The sequence below is a fragment of the Adiantum capillus-veneris genome, chromosome 22, assembly GCF_014529385.1.
Source record: "Adiantum capillus-veneris isolate H3 chromosome 22, ASM1452938v2, whole genome shotgun sequence".
Classification (NCBI taxonomy): domain Eukaryota; kingdom Viridiplantae; phylum Streptophyta; class Polypodiopsida; order Polypodiales; family Pteridaceae; genus Adiantum; species Adiantum capillus-veneris.
The window spans coordinates 44,050,863-44,062,075 of NC_140952.1; the positions used below are offsets into that span (position 1 = coordinate 44,050,863).

The 11,213-nt window shown below is 42.6% G+C and overlaps 1 protein-coding gene across 5 annotated transcripts in view; it reads left to right on the plus strand.

Annotated features, from left to right (window-relative positions):
• Window positions 1-9,201, plus strand: part of LOC147429239 (uncharacterized) — a 49,533-nt gene extending 40,332 nt beyond the window's left edge. For 2 of the 5 annotated variants that reach the window (XM_086495365.1, XM_086495369.1), the window contains 5 exons: window positions 5,599-6,093; window positions 6,187-6,742; window positions 6,827-7,486; window positions 7,586-7,689; window positions 8,937-9,201. In XM_086495365.1, the coding sequence (XP_086351491.1) occupies window positions 5,747-6,093; window positions 6,187-6,742; window positions 6,827-6,859 (936 nt within the window). In that variant the 5' untranslated portion in view covers window positions 5,599-5,746 and the 3' untranslated portion in view covers window positions 6,860-7,486; window positions 7,586-7,689; window positions 8,937-9,201. Of the gene's footprint in view, window positions 1-5,598; window positions 6,094-6,186; window positions 6,743-6,826; window positions 7,487-7,585; window positions 7,738-8,626; window positions 8,698-8,936 lie in introns of all 5 variants that reach the window. The other 3 variants (XM_086495367.1, XM_086495368.1, XM_086495366.1) reach the window with 3 other exon arrangements.
• Window positions 9,202-11,213: the final 2,012 nt, after the last annotated feature.

Consider the following 11,213-nt stretch of genomic DNA (forward strand, 5'->3'; position numbering starts at 1 on the left):
CTCTTTTTCATTCTACTTTCATTCCCAGAAGTCTGTTCGGCTCGTTGTGTCATGGCCTCATCTGTGGGGTAGGTCAGACTGCCAGAGTGAATGGCAAAGCCCCGCTTCGCATGACTCATCAACTCCTGAATAGAAGCCGACTTCTGTTCCAAGCAGTGATCTCGGATCTCTGTAGGTAGACCCAAGGTAAACCGCTCAATCTGTTCTCTGAACGAGATCTTCTTGAATGAAGAGGCGGGTAGAAAAGAGCTCCAGAATCTTTCACAATAAGAATTCACTGTATCGCTCTTGGTCATCCGGAGATGGTTCCAAGCAGCTCGTATATCTCGCTCAAACTCTTGAGTCAACCAAGAAGAAATAAAAAGCCTCTTGAATTTCAGCCATGGCACAGTCTTGCTTAATAAAAGCGTGGACCACCAAGTACGAGCATTCCCCTTAGAGTAAGAGGCAGCTCTCCGAATCTTGGAGTGCTCTGAATAGCGTCCTCCCGCGAAAGCGATGTCAAACTGCTGTATAAAAGACAAAGCCTTCGAAGCATCTGAGTATCCTGAAAAGTATCAAACTTGATCGAGTGGCCACCTTCCTTAAACTCTCGGACTTTCTTGCTTTTATCTTCGAGAAAGTCATACTGGTTGGCTTTGTAAAAAATTCTTCTTGTTCGCATAAAACTTTCCGTCATCGGAATCTGAGCTGTCTGTAGACGAGTCCTCAGTAGAACTGTCAGTCTCTGGGCGAGATGTAGCCTTCTTTGCCTTTTTCTTGCCCGTTCCGAAGCTTTGTGTCTTGCTTCGCTTTTTCCTTTTTTCTGTCTTCTTCGCTCTAATCCGAGGAGCTAGAAGAACTGTCAGAAGAAGAAGAAGAAGAACTGGGTACTCCTTCAAATCGAACACGCTTCTTCCGTTTCTTTGCCTTGTCAAATGTCAACCGACGACCCAAATATCCCGGGAAGTCAGTGCCTTTCTTCTGCTTTTTGCCGTGCTTTTTGGCTTTCTTTTGCGTGTCAAAAAGCTGAGCAATCCGTGCATCAACCACGTTCTCCAGTTCCTTCTCCGTATATTTCTTGGAGGCAGAAGGTTTCTTGAGAGCGGGTTTCGGAAGTGGTGTTGTGGTTCTCTGCCACTCCATCTGTACCTCTTTCAAAGAGGTCTGGTTCATATATTTTGCCATCTTCGGGTCCTTGGCAAAATTGAGCATCATCTTTGTTGCATCGCCAATCAATTGACGACGCTCCATCTCTCTTTGCTCCGCCTGAGTAGGCCGAGGCGGGCCATACTCTCTGTCAGAATCTTCGTTGTGATCCCAGCCCGCATCTCCAGATGCAGAGGGAGTCGACTGATCATTGCCTAAAGCCATAGGTGCCGCGGGAAAAAATTTCGGGGATCGGATTTCCCGTAGAAGAGAAATCGGCCGTGCTCTGATACCACTATAACAGACTTGGACACTCCAAGTCAAGAATCAATTGCGACAGCACCAAATAACCACTTCAAAACAATTCACAGATCACAATAGATTTGCACTGGCCCGGCGGAGTTCCGTGCCTAGAGATATTGGCCCCAAAGACTGGCGCCCCTTTTGGTATTTCTTTTTATATTAATCAATCATCAAAGTAAAAGAGAGCGGTTAGGGTTTCACTCTCAGACTCTGCGTCCAGATGCTCTGAGAAGTGAGGCCCTCACCACTAATTTAAAGGTTACAAGGGATGCCCAAAAGCAGAGCCCCAAAAGCTTCAAATCAAAAGCAATTGCTCTCTCTGTCACAGAGAGTCAAAACATGAAAGCAAAAGCATTCTCTCTCTCTTTCTCATTTAAGTAGAGAAAAAGCGAAATTTGCGTCGCTCATCATTTTTTCCAAAAAAAAATAAAAATAAAATAAATATATTTTTTAATAATCCGCCTCCGCGATTTTCAGCAATTAGGGTTTCTGGCAAAAATTAGGGTTTGCAGGAATTTTAGGGTTTCTGCTGTCCGCCACGTCATCACTTTGTGACATCAGTCTCGGAATCTGCAACTATATCTTTATCTTTGTATGCATCAATTGATTCAAGAGAAGTTAATGAATTCAAAAATTCATCAATAATAATATCTGCATCTGCATCGGAAATTATATTCTCTTCATAATCCATTGTATCATGTCGTTTGACTAGTACACATGAGGCTTGAATCACTCTTTCTGCATGAGAAAGCACGTGTAAAGTCAATTCACGTCCATCTTTGAACAAATTGATAGTATGTCGTCAAAAGATAATTGCTGGATCGTATTGGAATAACCAATGTTGACCAAGAATCATGTCGTAATAAGATAAAGGCATGACTTCAAAATCCAGTTGATTTGCATAAGTTTGAATCTCGAACTGTAACTGTTGAACTGTCTGATCACGGGTCAAAATTGATCCATCTGCTAATTCCACATCATATAAGTGAGATGTCTTCTGAGTTGGTAAGCCAAGCTGTTGAACTATCTGAGTGTCGACGAAATTATTCGAGCATCCGCTGTCCATCAAAATATTGATGGAGCGACCATTGAGTAGTCCAAGAAGGCTCAAAACTTGCTTTGAGAGAGGCTCCAAAACTGAAGAATTGCACTGAGCATGCTTCATAGGAATACTCGTATCCTCTGAGACACGAATCGTATTGACCACAGATTTTCCTTCATCCTTAATAGATTCTGGTTGTTCAAAATTCGATGATGTTTCCACGTTGGAATTTCTTTTCGAATTAGACGGATTTGTTCTCTTTGGACATTGATACCATCTATGGTCACCACTGCAAATTGTACATAATCCTTCCTTCTTTGAAGTCAAAGATCCATTTGACGAAGAGCCTTGTTGAGTATTGGAATGCCGATCTTGAGAAAAATCACGTCCTTTACCACGATTAAGTGGAGGAACATGTGAAGAAGACCTGCTTTCAGATTGTCGATCTTGAGAATAGAACCTTAAAGTTGAATAAGGTTGCGTTGCTTGCTGTTTGAACTGAAACTGATGTTGCTGACTTTGGCTATGTTGTCTCTGCGATCGCGCTGTGAAAAGCAAGTGCTTTTTGAAGATCTGTCACCAGGGAGAAAATTCCGTGTAGGGCGCCAATTATCGCCAAGACGCTCCACATAGGCAATTGCAGCATCCAAGGTGGTAGGGTTGTATTTGTGCACATCATCCTTCAGATTGGGTTCGAGTCCGTCGATAAAGCTGTGAAGTTTATGGACTAAGGGTCTCTATCTCTAGAGTTAGCCTTTGGAACTCTCTGATGTACGCGGCCAAGGAACCTGTTTGGCTCAGGCGGCGAAGAGAGGACCGGGCATGAAAATCCGCATTGGCAGGTTAAAATGCCTTGTGAATAGCACGCCGGAATTTATCCCAAGAAGATGTGTGTTTACCATCAGCAACCCGTCGTTGCCACCAAAGAAATGCTGTGTCTTTGAGCAAAGAACTAGCAAGTGCAACTTTTTTACTTTCGACCAAGTCTGTGTTTGATAAGTAAATCTCCATTTTGAACAGCCATTGGTCCAGCACGCGCTTGTCGCGGCTACTTGTGTATGGTTCCGGCAATTTAACGTCAAGCTTCTTCTTCTGTGTAGCATTAAAAATTTTATAAAGTAATTGAAGTTCGCGATTGTCTACCTCATTAGTTGGATCTGGTTCGTTCGGTTCATCCACTGAAGCTTCGGAAGAATGTGTTGAAGATGTTGCATTAGTAGTCCGAGAAACAGCAGGTCGACTTCGAGAAGTGTTTTGCGTCTGCATCTCATCCAAGCGAGTGTGAAGTGATGCGAGGCTTATGGAAAGTGTAGCCACCTGCTCCTTGATGAGAGTAAGAGTATCGTCAGATTGTCCACCTCCGTCCTGAGAATTCGGCATGGTTACGCCTCAAAAGGAACTCGAACAGGTGCAAGTTCTGGGTCGGGAACAGGTTCGGGACGGGTTCTGAAGAGTCTGGAATAATAATAATCTCTGGTGCCGGGAGCAGGTGTGCCGGCAAAATTGTTCGGGCTCTGGAGTATCCGAAGTAAAAATTACCTCTGGTGCCAGAAGCGGGTGCGACGGCAAAATGGCGTCGGGAATCTCGTCTATGTACTAGAGATAGGACACTGGGACGTCGAAAGCATCGTCGGCCATGATGGCGAGTAATCCCACACGAGCACCAGGTGAAGGCCAGACTGCAGAGAGCAGAGAATTGGGTGACGAGGGGACGGCAGATTGTGCTCACGCTGGTTGCAATTGCCCATAGCGCTGGCTGTTTCGCTGGCTTGTAATCTTTATTTTTTTAAAAGAATTGGTACCCAATGGGTGCCCACTTAAATTAATCGGGCGGCCGGCCAAGGCCCTTTAAAATTTTAAAGGGTGGCCCTCTTATTAAATTCAGCGCTGGTTGTTAATAAAACTTACGCTGGCTGGGCAGAATTTGCAGCGCAGCCTTTTCTATTGCCTTGCGTAGCGTTTCGTGACGAAGAGTTGCCATCGATGGCTGGCTGTGCTGAGGATGCCCCTTGAGAGAGGTTCCCTTTGGGTGAGTTGGACCATGCGGAGAGTCACCAACGAAGAAACACCGCGAAGGGGTGCAATGCAGCTCGCCTAAAATTTCAGCCTGTCGGAGCAGGAAGTCTGCCAAGGGGTGCTCACGAGTACTCACAGGTTCACAGGTACTCCTTAGCACTTGAAAAGGCACACACTTCCACTCTTATCCATGCAGCAACACGCGAATCACATATGCACACAGCCATGCTATGTTTCTGGTTGACCGTATTATATTTTTTTATACGAGAACATAAGTAATTTATGTTACCTCATATCGAGATGTGTGCGTAAGCCACCGTTCTTCCAATTCCATACAACCCCGGGAAGGGGGGGTAGAGTGTAGCGTCAAGGGTGAGAGGCTCACAACCGTAGGGTCCCGAGATTTTTTTTTTCTCTGATACCACTGTGAGGATTCTAGGTGCTAATCCTTAATTAAGTACTTAAACTCATGATTAAGACTAAAGAAACTGGAATTGTACTCGAGACAAGACTTAGCAGACTCTGTGTTTGATTGATTGAATGTGTGATACAAGGGCTCCTTATATAGGACGAAGAGACATAAATGAAAAGACACGTCTCTTGGTGAAGAGACACAACTTTAGACTTAAAGACACATCCTTTCGGCGAAGAGTTGTAACCATTGGGCGAAGAGTCGCACTCGTAGAGTGAAGGGGTGTGACCAGTCGTCGAAGGAGTGTGGCTTTTGGCGAAGAGACACGTCCTTTGGGTGAAGGGGTGTGACCATCCAAGCACAGGGGTCCTCCTTGGCATGGCACTTCGCGTATCTTCAACTAGGAGTAGTTGTATTGCTGTTAACATAGTCACAATCGTGACATTGAAGTTTGTCATTCTCTCTTTCTTTCATGGCCCATCTTATCGGAGGAATGGGAGGGACCAAATAGCTCTCCTCTAGAGCATGTCGCAAGTTTGTTTGTCCTTCTCGATATTTTATCATGGTTTATAGTTTTGGATTAACACAATTAGTAAATATTTTGTAATTTATGCTTTTTTATAGGAAATGGTGAACTCCTTGATGACATCTTGAGACATGGGTCTCATGATTTCTTTTGGTGTTTTTCATTTGATAGGAGCATTTCTGGCTTCTTGAGTATACATACCGACAAGAAGGCAAATGAAGTATTGTACACCAAGTTTCATAGTCGCCACTTGTTTACAAGGGTATGGAAACAAGTGAGTACGGAGAACAGTGAAACAAGGTGTTTTGAGAGAGCTGAGATGTATGCACATCCGTTTCTGGTTCTTCCAGAGGGTAATGAAGATGGAGATCATCCAAAGAAATGTGAAGATTGGCATAGTAGATGCAATATGCGAGCTTCATCTGAGAGAAAAGCGCAAGATGCATGGAATGCATGTCGTAGACTCCTCCTAGGCATTTGCAAACATCTAATAGACAATAAGGGTATTGTAGTTGGCAGCAACAAGAAAAAGTTTTTTACACTCAACGGATTCGAGAAGGAGTCGTTGTTGGCCATCTATAATTGGATGCATCCATTTTCAAACACTTCAGAGACAATCCATTGTGGTGATGTGCTATGTTCAAAGGCTTTCTTGCACGAATGCAGGTATGCAATAGGTGATTGTATGGTACTCTAGAGACAATTGCAATCCGTTTTGGTGGTGTGTTATGCTCAAAGGCTTTATTGGCATGAATGTAGGTATGCGGTAGGTGATTATGTGGTTTTTGAGGACCAGCTATCTCAACCAAATAGATTGGAAGAGATCATACAGAGAGGCCATTTGAAGAAGTTATTTCTTCATGAACAAGAAGGGGAAATTCAATTATTTATGAATGTAGAGGCTTTGTTGCAAAGAGATTTTATCATGGATGAGGTGACAGGGATGCCTTTAATACATAGAAGCGAGAAGGCTAACACCACAGATATAATAAGGCCATTTGATTGTATAAAGCATAAGTTCTTTTGGTTAAGATCTAACATTAATGAAATGGATATCATGTATGAGCTGAATGGACACAAAGCTCGTAGTAGGTTGGTGTGTCCAGGGCAGCCAAGTTGCGTTCCACCATGGCCAGAGCTGGGGGATCTTGTACTCGCATTCTATACAGATTCTGAGATGATAGAAGCTTTTGTCGTAGAAGTCGACAATGATAACAAGAAAGTCCTTCTCTTTTGGGCTCATGATCACCATGCGAATGCTTTGTGGCTAGATCAGAAGTTGATTGTTAGTGTGCTTCTAAGCTCTTCTATCGAGGTAAATTTCAATGTGCATATTTTTCCTTCCTTGGCTCATATTTTGATTTTGCAATTAACCTTGTAATCTTGTTTATTTTTCAAGGTGGCGAGAGATGAAGATCTAAATTCACAGTAGGGATAGTTTTGTTCGTGAAGCTAGTGTTCTCGATTCTCAACAACAACCAATATGATGTATTTTTTGCTTGGTGGTTCTACCTCAATTGGTCTACATCATGGGTCCCGCCTTGGGTCCCATGGAGTCTGCTGTGGGAACTAATTCCCACTGGCTAGGGATATTCTAAACTAACGGCTTTTATTTATGTTTAGCCAGTATGTCACTATGATTTGACTTGGGTCCATGCTTTTATTACTAGGAAGTTCATATATAAATGTTCTTGAAAAGTTGATCTGTTTTAAGCATAGGTTGGTTTTTGTGTATGAACTTTGAAGTTCAGAATGCATGTGCTATCTGGATGTGCATGTAGACCAGCTAATCATCAACCTTATAAGCTACCTATTGCACCATGCTTTTACTGATCTTGTTTGATGGTCGACATACATATGGCTAAAAACTTTTTAGGATGATTGCTTTGCTTTCAAAACCCTGCCACCTTTTTTCATGTGTTGCAGTTTGCACTCTCCCTATTTGTGGAAATGGGGAGTGTGTCACCTCCAGCAACTCGAGTCTTTTGTATGAGTGCAAGTGCAATGCTGGGTCGACAAACCATTTTCAATTCGGCTAATGGCTACTGCATTCTGTAGTGTATGTGCTCTTCACATGAACCTCATAGCCATCTCTATTGCAATTCATGATTGACACTTCAAGCAAGGCCAGAGAGCTGATGATAGCTTCTTTTCACAGGTGCTGCAGGAGCGGGTTGCTTGGGCTTGAATGTCACGTTTGGTGATTCGCCTCCATCCCCTCCACTATTACCACCACCAAATACTGGCAGAACTCAAGTCAAGGTACAAGCTCAAGTCCCGACTCCTCAAAATAAACCATGCGCAACAGAGGTATGAAATCTTGCGATCATTTTGACATAGTGTTGGCATTATACTAGAGCATGCTGAATTTTACTTGAAACTTTTTGATTCGAAACAAAGCATCATTTGACATTCTTTATATGTTAGAGATCTTCTAACCTTTCTGGAGCCACTCTAAATGCATGATAAGTCTTTGCCTCCCAGCAAAGGCAGGGCTCAGCTGAGGATGGAGCTCCATTCTTGAGCAAACTTATACTTTGCATTGGCAGACTCTCTCTCAATAGTTTCTCTAATCATCACACAATCATGCATAGCATTGAATAGAGCCGCAGAATATGCCATCTACAACCAACATGTGGAAAGGATGTGCTCAACCTGGAAAAGTCAGGAGAGATAACTTTTCCATAGTCCATCCATAGCTTCCCAGCCTGATGAGCGTTGCACATTATTGCCCTTCTCCCATATTCTATATGTCTACCCGTAATCCAAGCAAGTTCAAGGGCTTGAAGGGCATAATGAAACTACGTTTCCACAACTGGATATTCCTCTCAATCTTCCCCACATCAGCTAGCTTTAGTACCCTTACATTAGCCATGTGTGTGAGATAATATTTCCAGCTTTTGGCATGCTAGATGGGATCTCCCTTGTCTGTCGGAAATGCTGGATTTAAGGACATGGTCTAATCAACTTAGAATGCTCACCCTGCAATGAATACCTTTCATCCAGCTTTGTTGCCCATTTGGCTTGTAGTTTATGCATCATGCAGAATGAGCCACTGATACGTTGTCGAGCAACAATGTGATAGGGAAAAAAGCTAGTCCCTTTTACAGGGTTGGGGTGTCGGGCTCATGACGGGGTGATGTTCTGGTTTCTTCCATGCTCGAGGACTCGTTGAATAATTTTTATTGTGTGGTAACAGGTTTGTAAGGGGAGGAGGATTATACAAGGAAGGAAAGGTGTATTTTGCAAACAATGGTCGTGCATATAGGGGTGAGATAGGGTCATATCATGTACACCATACATGCCAGCTTTTTATTAGTAGTCAGCTTATGATTAGTAGTGTATCCCCTAGGTTTCCATCAATGGGCTGTTAATGTGATGTTGCAATTGACTAGGTACATGAGCTGAAGTAGGAAAATTAAAGGGCAGCAATCTCATTTCATGTGTTGCAGAATGAAACTCTAGCTTACATCAAAGAGAGCTTTTGACATTTGGCTTTGTTATGGCAGGTACCAGGCAAAGATATGCAATTACTCTCATCATTTGTGGATTTTTATTGTTGTAGATGGGATGGCGTTTCAAGACCACCTCATTTGTGAAACATATACATGTAAACAAAATTGTAGAAGTCAAAATTTTTAATTACTCTCTCTCTCTCTCTCTCTCTCTTAGTTCCCTCTTGAGTAATAGGTCTTGAGTTGAAGACTCGTTGGATAGATTGTTAAGAGGACTCTTGGGATTGTTCCTACAACGTTAAGTTTTTGTGTTAAATTAGTTTACATTTGAAATTAATAATAAGAGTTTTTGGCTTGAGGTAAAGTCAACGCGGATCATTGGTACTATGGAGATGTTTTTATTAGATTTCTATTTCCCTTGGGTAAATTTGACTATTTAAATTGTATGCATATTTATTTCATATGGTTCATAGTGTAGACTGCTTTGATACTATGGTCAATTTAAATGCTTTACTTAATGAACAAGTAGTGAATTCTTGTGGTTAGGATAATTCAAGCTGAGCCGTAAAAGATGGTTGCAAGAGCACTACATTCATTCTTCATCTATATGCATCATATCAAATTTCACTATTGTGTCGATTACAAAGAATCTCTATGTGTGCGTGCGTTGCATTCTTTTTTGATCTAGTGGTGCACCTAGCAAACCCCACTATAGATTGGTTGTGCAAAGATTCTCTTTCTCAACACGGGCTGGGATCGGGTATGAAGAAGCCTCAAGGGTGCACCGTGGATCATGACCAAGCACGAGGATTGACAAAAAATGACCAATCTCTTTGGGTGTCGTCGACTATCATAGTGTTGGTAGATCACAATTACCAATGAGAAAAAGTGTGGCCGCATCAATTAACCAAATATGTCTTCGAGGTGCCCAAGTTTAATTTTGCATGTTATTCATGCAAATTGGTGCACTAGCGGATGACTAAATGGTTACGACAAGGTCGAAGTATGCACATTGTGTGAGCGAGATGAGTGCATAATATTGTCCTAGCTCCTCTCATTCCCACAATCGGAAAGTGGAAATACAAGTAGTCTCCATAAGGGAATGTGTTTCTATCACTTTCCCTCATGGGAGACTATTCATATTCCCACATTATGAAGGAGGGATAGATACTTAGCTATCTTGTGCTTTCCCATCTCCACAACATGGGAATGTGAGTAGTCCTCACAAGGGAAAGCTTCACTTTGACATGTCCCTTTTGATTGAAAATTTTCCCTCATGGAAAAAATGATCGATTTTTGCTCTTACAAAAGGGAAAGTTTTGCTAGGAGGGATTTTTATTCCCACTAAGAAAAAGCCTTTTCCCTTGTTTTTCCACGCTTTAATTGAGGGAAAAGAGGTGGGAAAGCCCTTTTGGTAATCCCAATTGGGAAGCCTTTTTCATCCTTCTTGGTTTTTTCATGGCGCTCCTCTTGTTCTTGCTTTGATTCATCTGAGCTTGAGTTTTCTGAGTCCATTTTCTTCATCAGGGATGATTTTCTTGTTTTTCTCTTCTTTATTTTGAGAGCCCTCCTCTCTGATATCTTGAACTCCTCAACGATCTCAACTTTTCGGGTGCTTATTGCCGAATGACATTCTGGATTTAGGCCCCTGATGAACCATTCAGCCACTTGTCTGATTGACGGTCGAAGTGGCTCTTCTATTCTCTGCATCATGCTAAGTATTTTTGTGGCGTATGCTTCCACATCCATGTCTTTCTACTTAAGCTCCTTCATTTTGTCACACAGCTGCATACTTGATTTTTCCCCCCGAAATCTTTGAAGGACTTGAAGTTGCGCCAATGACTGTCACAGTTGTCTATCAATTGCAGTCGTCCAGTATTCTATTCGTTTTCAATAGATGTGAAGCAAGGGCCCAAGAATTCGCATTGCATGAAAGACAGATGCAATCACCTATGTATGCATCTTGAAGACATGTGGCTCTATGTAAGATGTTGACATGGGCTGTTTTCAGCAGGTGAGATGGCGTGCTTGGCACTGTCTTGGTCGATATGTATTCCAAATGTGGTGCACTCGAGAAAGCACAAAAAGTGCTTGAGGTGCTTCCTGTCCAGAATGTCGCCTCTTGGAATGCACTAATTGTGGGATGTGCGCAACAAGAGCAGGGCCATAAAGCTATGTGGCTTTGCACAAGTGCTCGACAAGCTTCCTGTCCGCAGTGTGGACTCTTTGAACGTACTAGTTGCAAGATTTTCCCCACACGGCTGGGCTAGAAATCTCTATTTTGTTTTCGGTGGATACGTAGCGAGGGCTCTCTAGAGATGCATGCATCTT